Source organism: Tarenaya hassleriana, unplaced genomic scaffold (assembly GCF_000463585.1).
Source record: "Tarenaya hassleriana unplaced genomic scaffold, ASM46358v1 Cleome19, whole genome shotgun sequence".
In the NCBI taxonomy this organism is placed as follows: domain Eukaryota; kingdom Viridiplantae; phylum Streptophyta; class Magnoliopsida; order Brassicales; family Cleomaceae; genus Tarenaya; species Tarenaya hassleriana.
The window spans coordinates 1959678-1971189 of NW_010965304.1; the positions used below are offsets into that span (position 1 = coordinate 1959678).

The following is an 11512-nucleotide window of genomic DNA, read 5'->3' on the forward strand; positions in this document are numbered from 1 at the left end:
ATTTGTAGAGCAAAAATACCACAAGATTACGAACTAGCTCGACAATAACCATAACCATTTTCGAAACTAAATGTGAGTGAATGTGTATATTAGGAGTCATATTTCTCAGTTTTAATTATTTTAATTTGAATATTTTTATTTTAAATTTTATAAAATTTATTTTTTATTCGGTTTTGCATCGATTTTTAACTTGATGTAAATTAGATTATTTTTCTTTAGAATACTTTAATATAAATTATACGAATTGATCAAGAAAACCCAGCCAATGAACGTGTTACAGGTAAAACGAAAGATTGCTTGGATTTTGAGCTCAGAATTTATTCTCCTAAGATTCGAAAGGTAATATTTTTATTTAACAAAAAATAAAATAAAATTACAGAGCTTATCGTTACTTCCATCGCCTCTTCACTATCTTCCTCCTCTTCCACGAGAGTTGAAAAACCACCGCTTTGTTCGTTCGTCCAATCAGAGCGATACATTTCGGGTTGACGCATATACATACACATCATCATCATCATCATCATCATCTGCAGACTCTCAAGGACGAAGAAGACGACGAAAGATGGTGAGGATCATTCCCATGGCGTCCTCATTCCGACCTTCCCTCGGCTGTTTCTCCGCATCTCCTCGCTTCTCTACCTCTCTCTCTTCCTTCAATCGCTCGCGCACCGTTCCTTGCACCCGTTTCTCCGGCGGTAAGGCTCCCCCATATCCGGACCCTCTGATCTCGTTGGGTTTGTGAGATATTGAGAATCTGAGAGAGGAAATTGGAAGTTTTGTTCGATTAATGAGTGGAATTTGGAACTAGGGTTATCTGTGGAATTGTTTACTGTGATTCGTGGTTATGTTTCGGGGAATGAGATTGTTCGGATTTCTCTTTGATTGGTGGTGTTTGTGTTATGGTTTCATTTGTTCTCTCTACAATCTCAAAACTTTGGCATGAGAAAAGCTGAAATCTCCTGGAGAAGGCAAGAATAGTAAAATACAAGGTTGCTGCGCATCTTGATGGTGTTTGTTGTTTCGGACATGAATGCTTTGCTTTTTTTTCTTTTGCCTTGTTGGGCGTAACTGTGACCATTTTCCTGACTATGGTTCAGCTTATTTGATTCTGGGTTTGGACAGATGTTTCCTGCATTTTTTATGTAGCCATTGATGTGGATAAGATGCTTATCGTACTGATATCAGAGAAATGTCTTTTGAACTTGTTTAGTGAACATGGGCATAGAAAGTTCAGAGAGAGTTTGTGCTCAAATGATTACTTTCAATAAAATCTTCTTAATGTTTGCTTTTTCTGTGGATAAGATGCTTATTCTGCTGAACTGAAAGCAGTTTAGTTTCGACTTGTTCCAAGAGCATGGAATGAGTTCGTACCGGGGAGTTGAGAAAGAGTCTGTACTGGAGAGTTTTGAAAGAGTTTGTGCTCGAAGGTTACTTTAGTTAAATTCTTCGTAGTGTATACTTTTTGTGGTCATTCCTCTGGAGTAGTGCTGAACCATATGGCCATAAAGTACTAAGCTTCCATTGTTTTGAAATTTATTCAGTATGTCCAAGTTCTGCTAGTCCTCGTATATCTAAGGCCACATGCTGATGCTGCCTTCTCTGATCTCAAGCTATGGAACTGAAAACAGCTGTATATGCAGCTCTTTAATTCTACTTGTATCCATATCACCTCATGACTGAGTATTAGCGCATTATATATGTTTGTAAGCCTTTTGCAGGTTTGAGGGTAGAGTTAAAGGGTGTTCTGGTAGGCCAGAGTTTTTTTTTTTTTTTTTTTTTTTTTTTTTCAATCTCTTATTTTCTCATTCTCATGCTTCCTTGTGCCGAGTATGTTGAAACTATCTACAGATAAACTGATTTTCCTATTGTTTTCAGCTGTTCATCATTCACTACACTGTGGGCTGAAGTCCTCTACGTTGTTGAGAAGGGGGGTTAACAGCTTTGGAGTGGCAGCATTTGGGGATGCAGCTCAAGCAAGCACAACTGCTGCCCAGGAGGATCTTCTGGAGTGGGTCAAAAAGGACAAGAGAAGGATGCTTCATGTAGTTTATCGTGTCGGGGACATGGACCGGACAATAAAGTATAAAAGTTTGCTTTCTCCTGATTTGATTTGACTGTTTAATCTTATGTGTAGCTCAAGATTTTTGCTTTCAATCTCTTATTTTCTCATTCTCATGCTTCCTTGTGCCGAGTATGTTGAAACTATCTACAGATAAACTGATTTTCCTATTGTTTTCAGCTGTTCATCATTCACTACACTGTGGGCTGAAGTCCTCTACGTTGTTGAGAAGGGGGGTTAACAGCTTTGGAGTGGCAGCATTTGGGGATGCAGCTCAAGCAAGCACAACTGCTGCCCAGGAGGATCTTCTGGAGTGGGTCAAAAAGGACAAGAGAAGGATGCTTCATGTAGTTTATCGTGTCGGGGACATGGACCGGACAATAAAGTATAAAAGTTTGCTTTCTCCTGATTTGATTTGACTGTTTAATCTTATGTGTAGCTCAAGATCTTTGAGTACGTTTCAAAATGTTTGGTGGCACATATAGGATACAATAGAAATATCTGATTGCTGCAGATTCTATACTGAATGTCTGGGAATGAAGCTTCTACGCAAACGTGATATACCAGAAGAGAAATATACAAATGCATTCCTTGGTTATGGGCCTGAAGATTCGCACTTTGTGATTGAGCTAACGTATAGTAAGTGATCTGTACCTTGCCTTTTCGTGCTACTGCCATGACCCTGCAGCATTGGACGTAAATTGTTGAAAAAATCTGGACTACAAATTGTATCTCTGCATGAGTTAAATGGCCTGCATATTTTGTAAGATGGTTAATCTGAGTGTTGGAAGTATGCTGCTTCCAGATTATGGGGTCGACAATTATGACATTGGAGATGGCTTTGGACACTTCGGTATTGCAGTTGAGGATGTGAGTTTCTAACGTTCATGTGAAATGTTGGCCTGCTTTTGTTCTCCCTAGTTGGGTGTTTTTTTGTTGTTTCTGTTCCCCTTAGTCTCGTTTCTAACTAGTGCTACCTACTTCTCTTACAAGGTTGCAAAAACTGTTGAGCTTATAAAAGCCAAAGGTGGCAAAGTTACCCGAGAGCCTGGTGCTGTCAAGGGTGGCAAAACTGTAATTGCTTTTATAGAAGATCCTGATGGCTACAAGTTTGAACTCTTGGAAAGAGGTCCTACACCAGAACCTCTCTGTCAAGTTATGCTTCGTGTTGGTGATCTCAATAGGTCCATAAATTTCTTTGAGAAGGTGAGTCCTTTTCAAACATGATTTTGAGCTTCAACCTGTGTCATCTGAGCATTTTCAAACTGTGTTTTTATTCTTGATTAATATGCCTTTCCTCTCTTTATAGGCTTTCGGAATGGAGCTTCTCCGGACAAGAGACAATCCAGACTACAAGGTAACTTGTAGCGCCTCATATCTCCACTTTTGCTTCCATGACTTTTTCTTACAATCATGTAGGTGCTAGGACAGGCTTTGTATCTCACTTTTCTTTTTTGTCTTTTCCCTTCAAGATGTGCTGTTGTGAGCTTCAAGTTTGCTGTTTATTTACTTCTTCTTATACCACTTACCTCATATGTAATCTTATTTCCAGTACACGATAGCCATGATGGGATATGGTCCAGAAGATAAAAGTGCAGTTCTTGAGCTGACATATAATTATGGCGTCACAGAATATGCAAAAGGGAATGCTTACGCTCAGGTAGAAACTCTGAACATGTTTTTAGGTGTTTCCAGACCAATTCGCATCATGTGATTATGTGAAAGTGTTAGAGAAAGTATAGATTTTCCGTTTCTGTTCTCAGTTTGCCTTAATTAACTTCCCATAAGCTCCTGCATTGCACGAAATACGCTTTCTGATGTGGCTAATCACAATTGTTTGTGAACTCCCGTTAAATATATTCACAGATTGCTATAGGCACAGATGACGTCTACAAAACCGCTGAGGCAATAAAACTCTGTGGAGGAAAAATCACCCGGGAACCTGGGCCATTACCTGGTATTAATACCAAGATTACTGCATGCTTAGATCCTGATGGTTGGAAGACGGTAAGATTCCTCACAATTATATCATATTGCATGAGTTGTTGATATTCAATCAACACTGGAAAAAAAAAAGGAATTGATCTACGCAGTTTTTATCTTTACTGTGTGAGCTGTGGAAATGAAGTTTTTAGTCCCACTAATGTGGCCTGCAAGTGACTGGCCAAACCCTCTGTACTACAGAGGATTTCTCCATTCACCGGCCCTTTTGCGCATGTTATGTTTTCAGTTTACCGTTCCTTTACCATGCCTATGTCCGATTATTTTCACTTCTACCTACTCTTGTTACGAATTCGAGAGGTAACAACAGATAGCTGACTGACCGTCTCGATTTCTTGCACGAACAAAAAAACGGATTTCACCCTCCGTTTTGTAGGTATTTGTTGACAACATCGATTTCCTGAAAGAGCTGGAGTGAGCAACCAAAGAAGGGAGCAACCAAAACGCCTGGAACCGGGTCTGAACAGGAGCAAAAGACACATCGGAATCCTAATCTGTTCCCTACTATTAGCTTTGAAGAAATACTCTGGCCAGCCTCGTCTTCATAGAGCAAGCAAGACAGGTAATCTAAGTCATTTAATGCACAATCTGTTTGGATTCGATCTTTCTACAGTGGTTATATTAGTTCACTATTGTTAGAAACGCTGCTGTGATTAGTGTAGTTTGTTCAAAAACTGCACTGATGTCACGTCGTGTAAATCAGGGAGTTGCAAATTTACCATTAGAAAGAGTGAATAAAAGTTTCAGATTGGTTTCGCTTTTGCATTGCATCGTCTTTTGAGAAACTGATAATGGGACGAAACCAAATAGAAACAAATCAAACCGAACCGAACCCGAATCCGAATTTAGTTCAGTTCTTTTCCGGTTTAGTTTGTTCAACGCAAACTACTACAATGTTGAACTCCAAAAGTATAAATTGGGTTGAAACTATTTTCTCTTTTGATTTAAAAGAATTTGTACCCAAATCAATGGAATCAATAGCAAATGTGTAACGAATAATTGCCAAAACGAGTAAAGGAAACGATGAACCAAAGTATGTCTGCTGACTGGTTTCTAAGTCTTTTTATATAACCAGAAAATTTAACTATGAGGTATCAACTTTCCGACCATTTCTTCTTCTTCCTCAAAACAAATTGATTTCATTCCTCGCTCTTTCCTTTGCACAACGCATTTCTATCAAGAACATGGACCAAAAAAGAATCTTGAATCGATTGTTTTCATGTTCAAGACTACAATCTCTTTTATCAAAAAGTTGTTGTGTTTCTGATTATTATTATTTGTTATAACAGCTTCTAGCAAATATTGGCGTTCGTCTTCAGATGAATCGTTACCAAATTGTGAATGTTGAGGCTCAAGGATCAAATATCTCATCATTATTTTAAAAATAAAAATTATTTTTGTGTTAAGGTCGCCACAAAAGAATCAAAGAATTACCACACAATGGAAGGGAGGGAAAACATGGACCAAAGAGGAAGCCTTGAATCGATCATTTGGGCTTCCGGGAAAAAAGAGAAAAGGATGGCCGTCATTACCAATCTTTTAGACGAGTTGAATCCATTCTCCGACACTGGGGACACCCCTGTAGACGGCGAAGATCAGATAGTAACCGGGCGGCGCGATGTTTCTGTTCGGCGGCGCGTAGACTTGAACGTGATGAACGCCTGGATTCACATTGCTTTTAACGTCATTCAGCCCCAACACCAACATCCTCATGTTCATCGAAACGGCATGCGTAGTGAAAGATGGTGCCAGCATTGTAATTTTCAGATCCTCCTTCACCACGTTCGCTTGTTTCAGCTCAATCTTCACGGTGAACTTCCTCCTGAACCTGACCTGTTTGGGCGTGCCCGAGGCCACGATCGTCGGTCTGAGGTTGGATAGAGCCGGGTCCAGATAAGGCGGGGAGAATTTCTCGACCCGGAGCTCGGTACTGAACTCGACGTTGTAGAAGTATCCATCGTTTGTGTTGCTACCGCCGACCAAGACCTTACCATCGGGGAGAGCGATAGCGGTCGAGTGGTACATGCGTGGGATGGTAGCCCGTGCGAGTTCTGTGAAGCGTTGGCTGATGTTGCGGTCGGGAGAGTACAAGAGGGGAATGTAGTTAGGATCCTTAGCATAGTTAAAACCCGCGGCTCCACGCCTTGCACCATTGATGAAGAGGATATCGCCCGTGGGGAGGATCACGGCGTCACCCATTATACGTCGAGTAGGCATCATCTCGATTTCCCATTGAGGGTTAGGGCTGTTTATGTCGATTCTTCCGCAGTCTTGCAATGCGGGCTCGTAGATTCTCCTGGTATTAGTGCGAAACATGGCTTCTTTATTTCCGCCACCGCAGATGATAACCTCGGCCGGGATGACATCCGGGTTAACAACACCTAGACGGATAGGGAGTAGAGCCGAGCTTCCGGAGCCCGGAAAGCTACGTGCGCCGCCAGGGATCTTCGGGAACTCTTTCAAGACAGCGTTGGTTCCCGGGTTGAGGAGGATAGCTCGATCGTTGGCAAAAATGAATAGATTTCCGTCGGTGTTGAGCCAAACGAAAGGGTAGAGATTGTTCTCATCCTTCTCGAGTGTTTCTTTAAGCAAAGCCAAGTCGAAAAGCTTGGTGTTCATCCTTCCTTCTCGGGGAATGTACTCGTAGTTGTGGGTCTCTCGGCCGCCGAACACGACGAACGAGCCGTCGGGGAGGGTGGCTTGAGTCGAGTACCATCTCTTGGTTGCAAGAGCCGTCGGGTACTCGTTCCACTCGCAGTTGTCGCAAGTGCCTAGGTACCTCGTCGTTCTGCCTCCTCCTTGGTATCCTCCAGTGCTAATCAACGTCCCGTTCTTCGTCAAACCTCCCGACGAGCACCATGTGTCCGTGGTTAACTGTCGTTTAGGACAAAAACATACGAGTAGTTAAATCTCAAACAAGTCTTTGTAACAACATTTACGTTTCCTTTCTATCGTATGGTACCAGAAGAGGCCTAAGGGCGCCGGTGTTGACGTCGAGGAGGACGGAGTGAGCAAAGCAGTCGGCCGGTTTCTTGGGGTCGTAGACGTGGCAAGGCACGCCCTTGGGCAGTTTGATCTGCGAGGTTCTCCAGATGGTGGAGTCGTAGTACAGAACCTTGTTGTTAGGCATCAAGGCCGCGTGCATTCCCGAAACTCCCGAGTTCTTCACGAACATCTCCCACTTCCCCGGCCATTTCGTCTCGGCCTCGGCCGCGGCCGCGACCGCGATCAAAACCGCCACGGATATGGTCCATAGGAGTCCTGTTAAGGCTCCCATTTTTATTTTATTTTTTATTTTAGCTTCGTGTTTTTTTTTCTCCTTCGGTTGATGGCTCGTGTTGGTGCCTGGAGAATCATCTCTTGTTTCTGGTTATATTTATAGGTAAACGTAGTCTAATTTTATCGTTTCTAAATTTGTATTTTGACTTTGTCCCTACAAAAGCAGGTGATTCATAAACATTTCGTGTTTATTAACGTTGAATGGATGCAGTCTTGTTACAGATTTTTTTTTTGGGTACTTCAAGGATGGATGGATTCGATGATAATCAAACAAAAAAAATACAAAGATTTGTTTGGAATGGGGTTAATAGGGGTGGGCGAACGATCGGTCCGTATTAATCGGTTACGATAATTTTGGATTATAAAAAAATTATAATCAAACAATTAATTAATATCTTAACATGTAAAATCCAAATTTATATTTTGACATACAAACAATAATATAAAATATTAAATAAATAAATATTATTCTCTTTAACTTTTTATATCACACAAACTTTAAAAACAATAAAACAATAATAAAATAAATTAAAAGATAATAAAACAATATTCAAATTAGGAATACGCATGAAGCGAAGCGTGTCCGAAAGATACTGGTAGTAGGGGAGGGTTCGCTATCCTATACACATGCGGCGAGGAGTTCCGAGGGTACAACGGTCATTTCACCAGTTTTGATTTTTTGGTAAGGTGTAAAATGGGCAGGTCGGGCAGGGTTCGGATCGGATTTAGTTCGGACTTAGATTTTTTCAGGTCAGGTCGGTCTGTCCATTTATTTTTCGAATCTATAATCGGTGGTCCGTAATCCGATTTTATAGGACTTCGGATGGATTCCAACCAGATTTCGTGTTTTTTCTATTTAATAAAAAATAAATATTAATATATAATAATAATAATAATAATAATAATAATAATAATTTAAATAATAATAATAATAATAATAATAATGAAAATTATATTCGGTACAATAAAGTATAGAAAAACATTGAAATGGAATTTAAAAATTAAAGTTAAACTAATAATATATATATATAAATATAAATATATATATAAATTAATTAAACCAAAATCTAATCAAACTGTTTGATAATATATATATATATAATATAAGTTTAATATATATTAATCAAATTGCTTTGAAATATAAATATATATATATAAAACATACAAATAAAAGTTTTTATATAATATTGTGTGGTATTAAATCTCAAATGAAAGTAAAAATCTAATAATATAATATTTTTTCGGGCTAAATGGGCAGGTCGGGCAGGTTTCGGACCGGATTCGATTCGGTCTTAATTTTTTTCGGGTCGGACCGGTCCGTCCATTTATTTATCGGGTCTATATTATTAGGCTCAGGTCCTTAATTTTTCGGGCGGGTTTCGGGTTGGACTTCGGACTTCGGGTTCTATTGACACCCCTATTTTTTGGTCAAGAGTTCGAGGTCAGTTCGGTCATTTTACCAGCGTGGTTCTTTATAAGACCAAAGTCTTTTCTCTCTAGCTCGCCTGTTCTCCAACTTAGGGTTATCGCCATTAGAGCTCATGCGATCGAGCATTGTATTATCGTGAGGTTAAAGATCGAAACTATCGAAACCTCTGATTAGTCATTTTTTTTTATTTCTATCGAATCCAAAAAAGAGAAGGGTCGAAAAAAAAAAAGAAACTATAACGGAGATTTGGATGTTCTTTGAAGAAGAATCCACGTACAATCCGACAAAGGTTACTAGGGTTGAGGATGAAAAAAAAATGAAACAATATCTAGTGTGTTCCTCTCTCGAGAAAAAAAAATGATCTGTAATTATGCGTAAATGCGAAATAAACTTTTGTAATTCTCTCTTCTTGAGTTTTTATAGTATCTTTAGTTACTATTGAAATTTTTTATTAATCTTTTAAATAAATCTTTTAGTAATTATGAGTTTTTATAAACTTTTTTTTGTAAATCTGTTGATATATTTTATTTTACGTTTGTAAAATAAATCTTTAATTTTATGTTACAACGGTTCTACTGAATTTATGATATCCGATAAAACTTTATCATTTCCATTGTGATTATAGTCTTTAATAATTATATATTATAATTAATAATTATTTAAAAAAAAAGATACCGATAAATCTTGAGGCCATGTTTCGCAATTCGCATGGCATTACGCGTTGGGATTAACGAGGAGTTTTTGGTAATTAAGCTTAACTCCACCGAAACCCGAAACAAATTGTTAACTTTGAGGCTCAAGGGTCAAATAGACTCTTCATTTGATTTATTTTTTTTAATTTATTTTTATGTATTAACGTCATCACAAAAAGAATTAAAGAATTGTCGCGCACAAGAATCGACGAAAAACATGGGCCAAAAAAAGAAATCTTGAATCAACCATCGGTGCTTCAGAGCAAAAAGATCGTCGTCGTTATCGATCTTTTTAGACAACCTGAATCCACTCTCCGGCGCTGGGGACACCTCTGTATACGGCGAAGATCAGATAGTAACCGGGCGGCGCAATGTTTCTGTTCGGCGGCGCGTAGACTTGAATGTGGTGAACGCCTGGAGCCACGTTGCGTTTAACGTCGTTCAGCCCTAACACCACCATCCTCATGTTCATCGAGACCGTGTGCGTGGTGAAAGATGGCGCCAGCAACGTAACCTTCAGATCCTCCTTCACCACTTTCTCCTGTTTCAGCTCGATCTTCACGGTGAACTTCCTCCTGAACCTCACCTGTTTGGGCGTGCCCGAGGCCACGATTGTCGGCCTGAGGTTGGATAGAGCCGGGTCCAGGTACGGCGGCGAGTATTTCTCGACGCGGAGCTCGGTGTTGTACTCCACGTTGTAGAGGTATCCGTTGTTCGTGTTGCTGCCTCCGACCAGGACTTTACCGTCGGGGAGAGCGATAGCAGTCGAGTGGTACATACGCGGGATGGTGGAAGGTGCGAGTTCTGTGAAGCGTTTTCCAATGGTGCGGTCAGGGGAGTACAAGAGGGGGACGTGGTTGGGATCCTTGGCATAGTTCCAGCCGGAGCATCCACGTTGTGCGCCGTTGACAAAGAGGATATCGCCCGTGGGAAGGATCACGGAGTCACCCATCACACGTCGAGTAGGCATGATCTCGGTCACCCATTGAGGGTTAGGGCTATTGATGCTGATTCTCGAGCAATCTTGCAACGCCGGCTCGTAGATCTTGTGGTAAGCGCGAGAATAGGCGTCCTTTCTCGAGCCACCGCAGATGATAACCTCGGCTGGAATGACGTCTGGGTTGACAAGACCTAGACGGATAGGGAGAAGGGCCGAGCTCGCGGATCCCGGGTAGCTACGTGCGCCGCCGGGGAGCCTCGGAAACTCTTTTAGGACCGTGTTGGTTCTCGGGCTGAGGAGGATGGATCGATCGTTGGCGAAAATGAAGAGATTCCCGTCGGTGTTGAGCCAAACGAAAGGGTAGAGATTGTTCTCATCCCTTTCGGTTGTTTCTCTTAGCAAAGCCGAGTCGAAAAGTTTGGTGTTGGTCCTTCCTTCCCGGGGAATGAACTCGTAGTTTTGGGCATCCCGACCGCCCACCACCATGAACGAGGCATCGGGGAGGGTGACTTGGGTCGAATACCATCTCTTGGCCGCAAGAGCGGTCGGGTACTCGACCCACTTGCAGTCATCGCACGTGCCTAGGTACCTAGCCGTGTTAGCTCCTCCTTGGAACCCTCCGGTGCTAACCAAAGTCCCGTTTTTAGTCAAACCTCCGGATGAGCACCATGTGTCCGTGCTTAGCTATCGTCCGACAAGAAAAAGAACAGAGATGAGTATACCATGTCGGTGAGATCTTTGTAATAAAAAGAAGGATAGTGTTGGTCATACCAGAAGAGGCTTTAGGGCACCGGTGTTGACGTCGACAAGAACCGAGTGAGCGAAGCAATCGGCCGGCTTGTTCGGGTCGTACACGTGGCAAGGCTCGTCCTTAGCCAGTTTGATCTCGGAGGTTCTCCAGATGGTGGAGTCGTAGAACAGAACCTTGTTGTTAGGCATCAAGGCCGCGTGCATTGCCGAGACACCCGAGTTCTGCAGGAACATTTCCCACTTCCCCGGCCATTTGGTCTCGGCCTCCGCCGCAGCCGCGGCTGCGATCAAAACCGCGATGGATATGGTCCATAGGAGTCCGGTCGAGGCTCCCATTTTTTTTTTTTTTTTTTTTTTTTGGG

The 11512-nt window shown here is 41.5% G+C and overlaps 3 protein-coding genes across 4 annotated transcripts; 1 reads left to right on the forward strand and 2 right to left on the reverse strand.

Moving 5' to 3' along the window:
• The first annotated feature begins 383 nt into the window (after positions 1-383).
• On the forward strand, positions 384-4821 carry LOC104811096 (probable lactoylglutathione lyase, chloroplastic). Of its 2 annotated transcripts, XM_010537677.1 has the most exons (9): positions 384-695; positions 1876-2080; positions 2574-2698; positions 2865-2929; positions 3053-3265; positions 3369-3416; positions 3612-3719; positions 3926-4066; positions 4437-4821. In XM_010537677.1, the coding sequence occupies exons 1-9, from the start codon at positions 563-565 to the stop codon at positions 4476-4478; spliced, it is 1080 nt and encodes a 359-aa protein (XP_010535979.1). In that variant the 5' UTR covers positions 384-562; the 3' UTR covers positions 4479-4821. The 2 variants fall into 2 exon arrangements, with proteins under 2 accessions (XP_010535979.1, XP_010535980.1); XM_010537678.2 differs by lacking the exons at positions 384-695; positions 1876-2080 and adding an exon at positions 2221-2444.
• A 583-nt stretch (positions 4822-5404) lies between these two features.
• Positions 5405-7419, reverse strand: LOC104811097 (aldehyde oxidase GLOX1-like). The gene is made up of 2 exons (XM_010537679.1): positions 7023-7419; positions 5405-6934 (listed from the first exon to the last, which is right to left on the reverse strand). The coding sequence occupies exons 1-2, from the start codon at positions 7335-7337 to the stop codon at positions 5600-5602; spliced, it is 1650 nt and encodes a 549-aa protein (XP_010535981.1). The 5' UTR covers positions 7338-7419; the 3' UTR covers positions 5405-5599.
• Positions 7420-9630: 2211 nt separating this feature from the next.
• Positions 9631-11500, reverse strand: LOC104811098 (aldehyde oxidase GLOX1-like). Its single transcript, XM_010537680.2, has 2 exons — positions 11172-11500; positions 9631-11084 (listed from the first exon to the last, which is right to left on the reverse strand). Exons 1-2 carry the CDS (start codon positions 11484-11486, stop codon positions 9753-9755), a joined length of 1647 nt encoding a protein of 548 aa, XP_010535982.1. The 5' UTR covers positions 11487-11500; the 3' UTR covers positions 9631-9752.
• Positions 11501-11512: the final 12 nt, after the last annotated feature.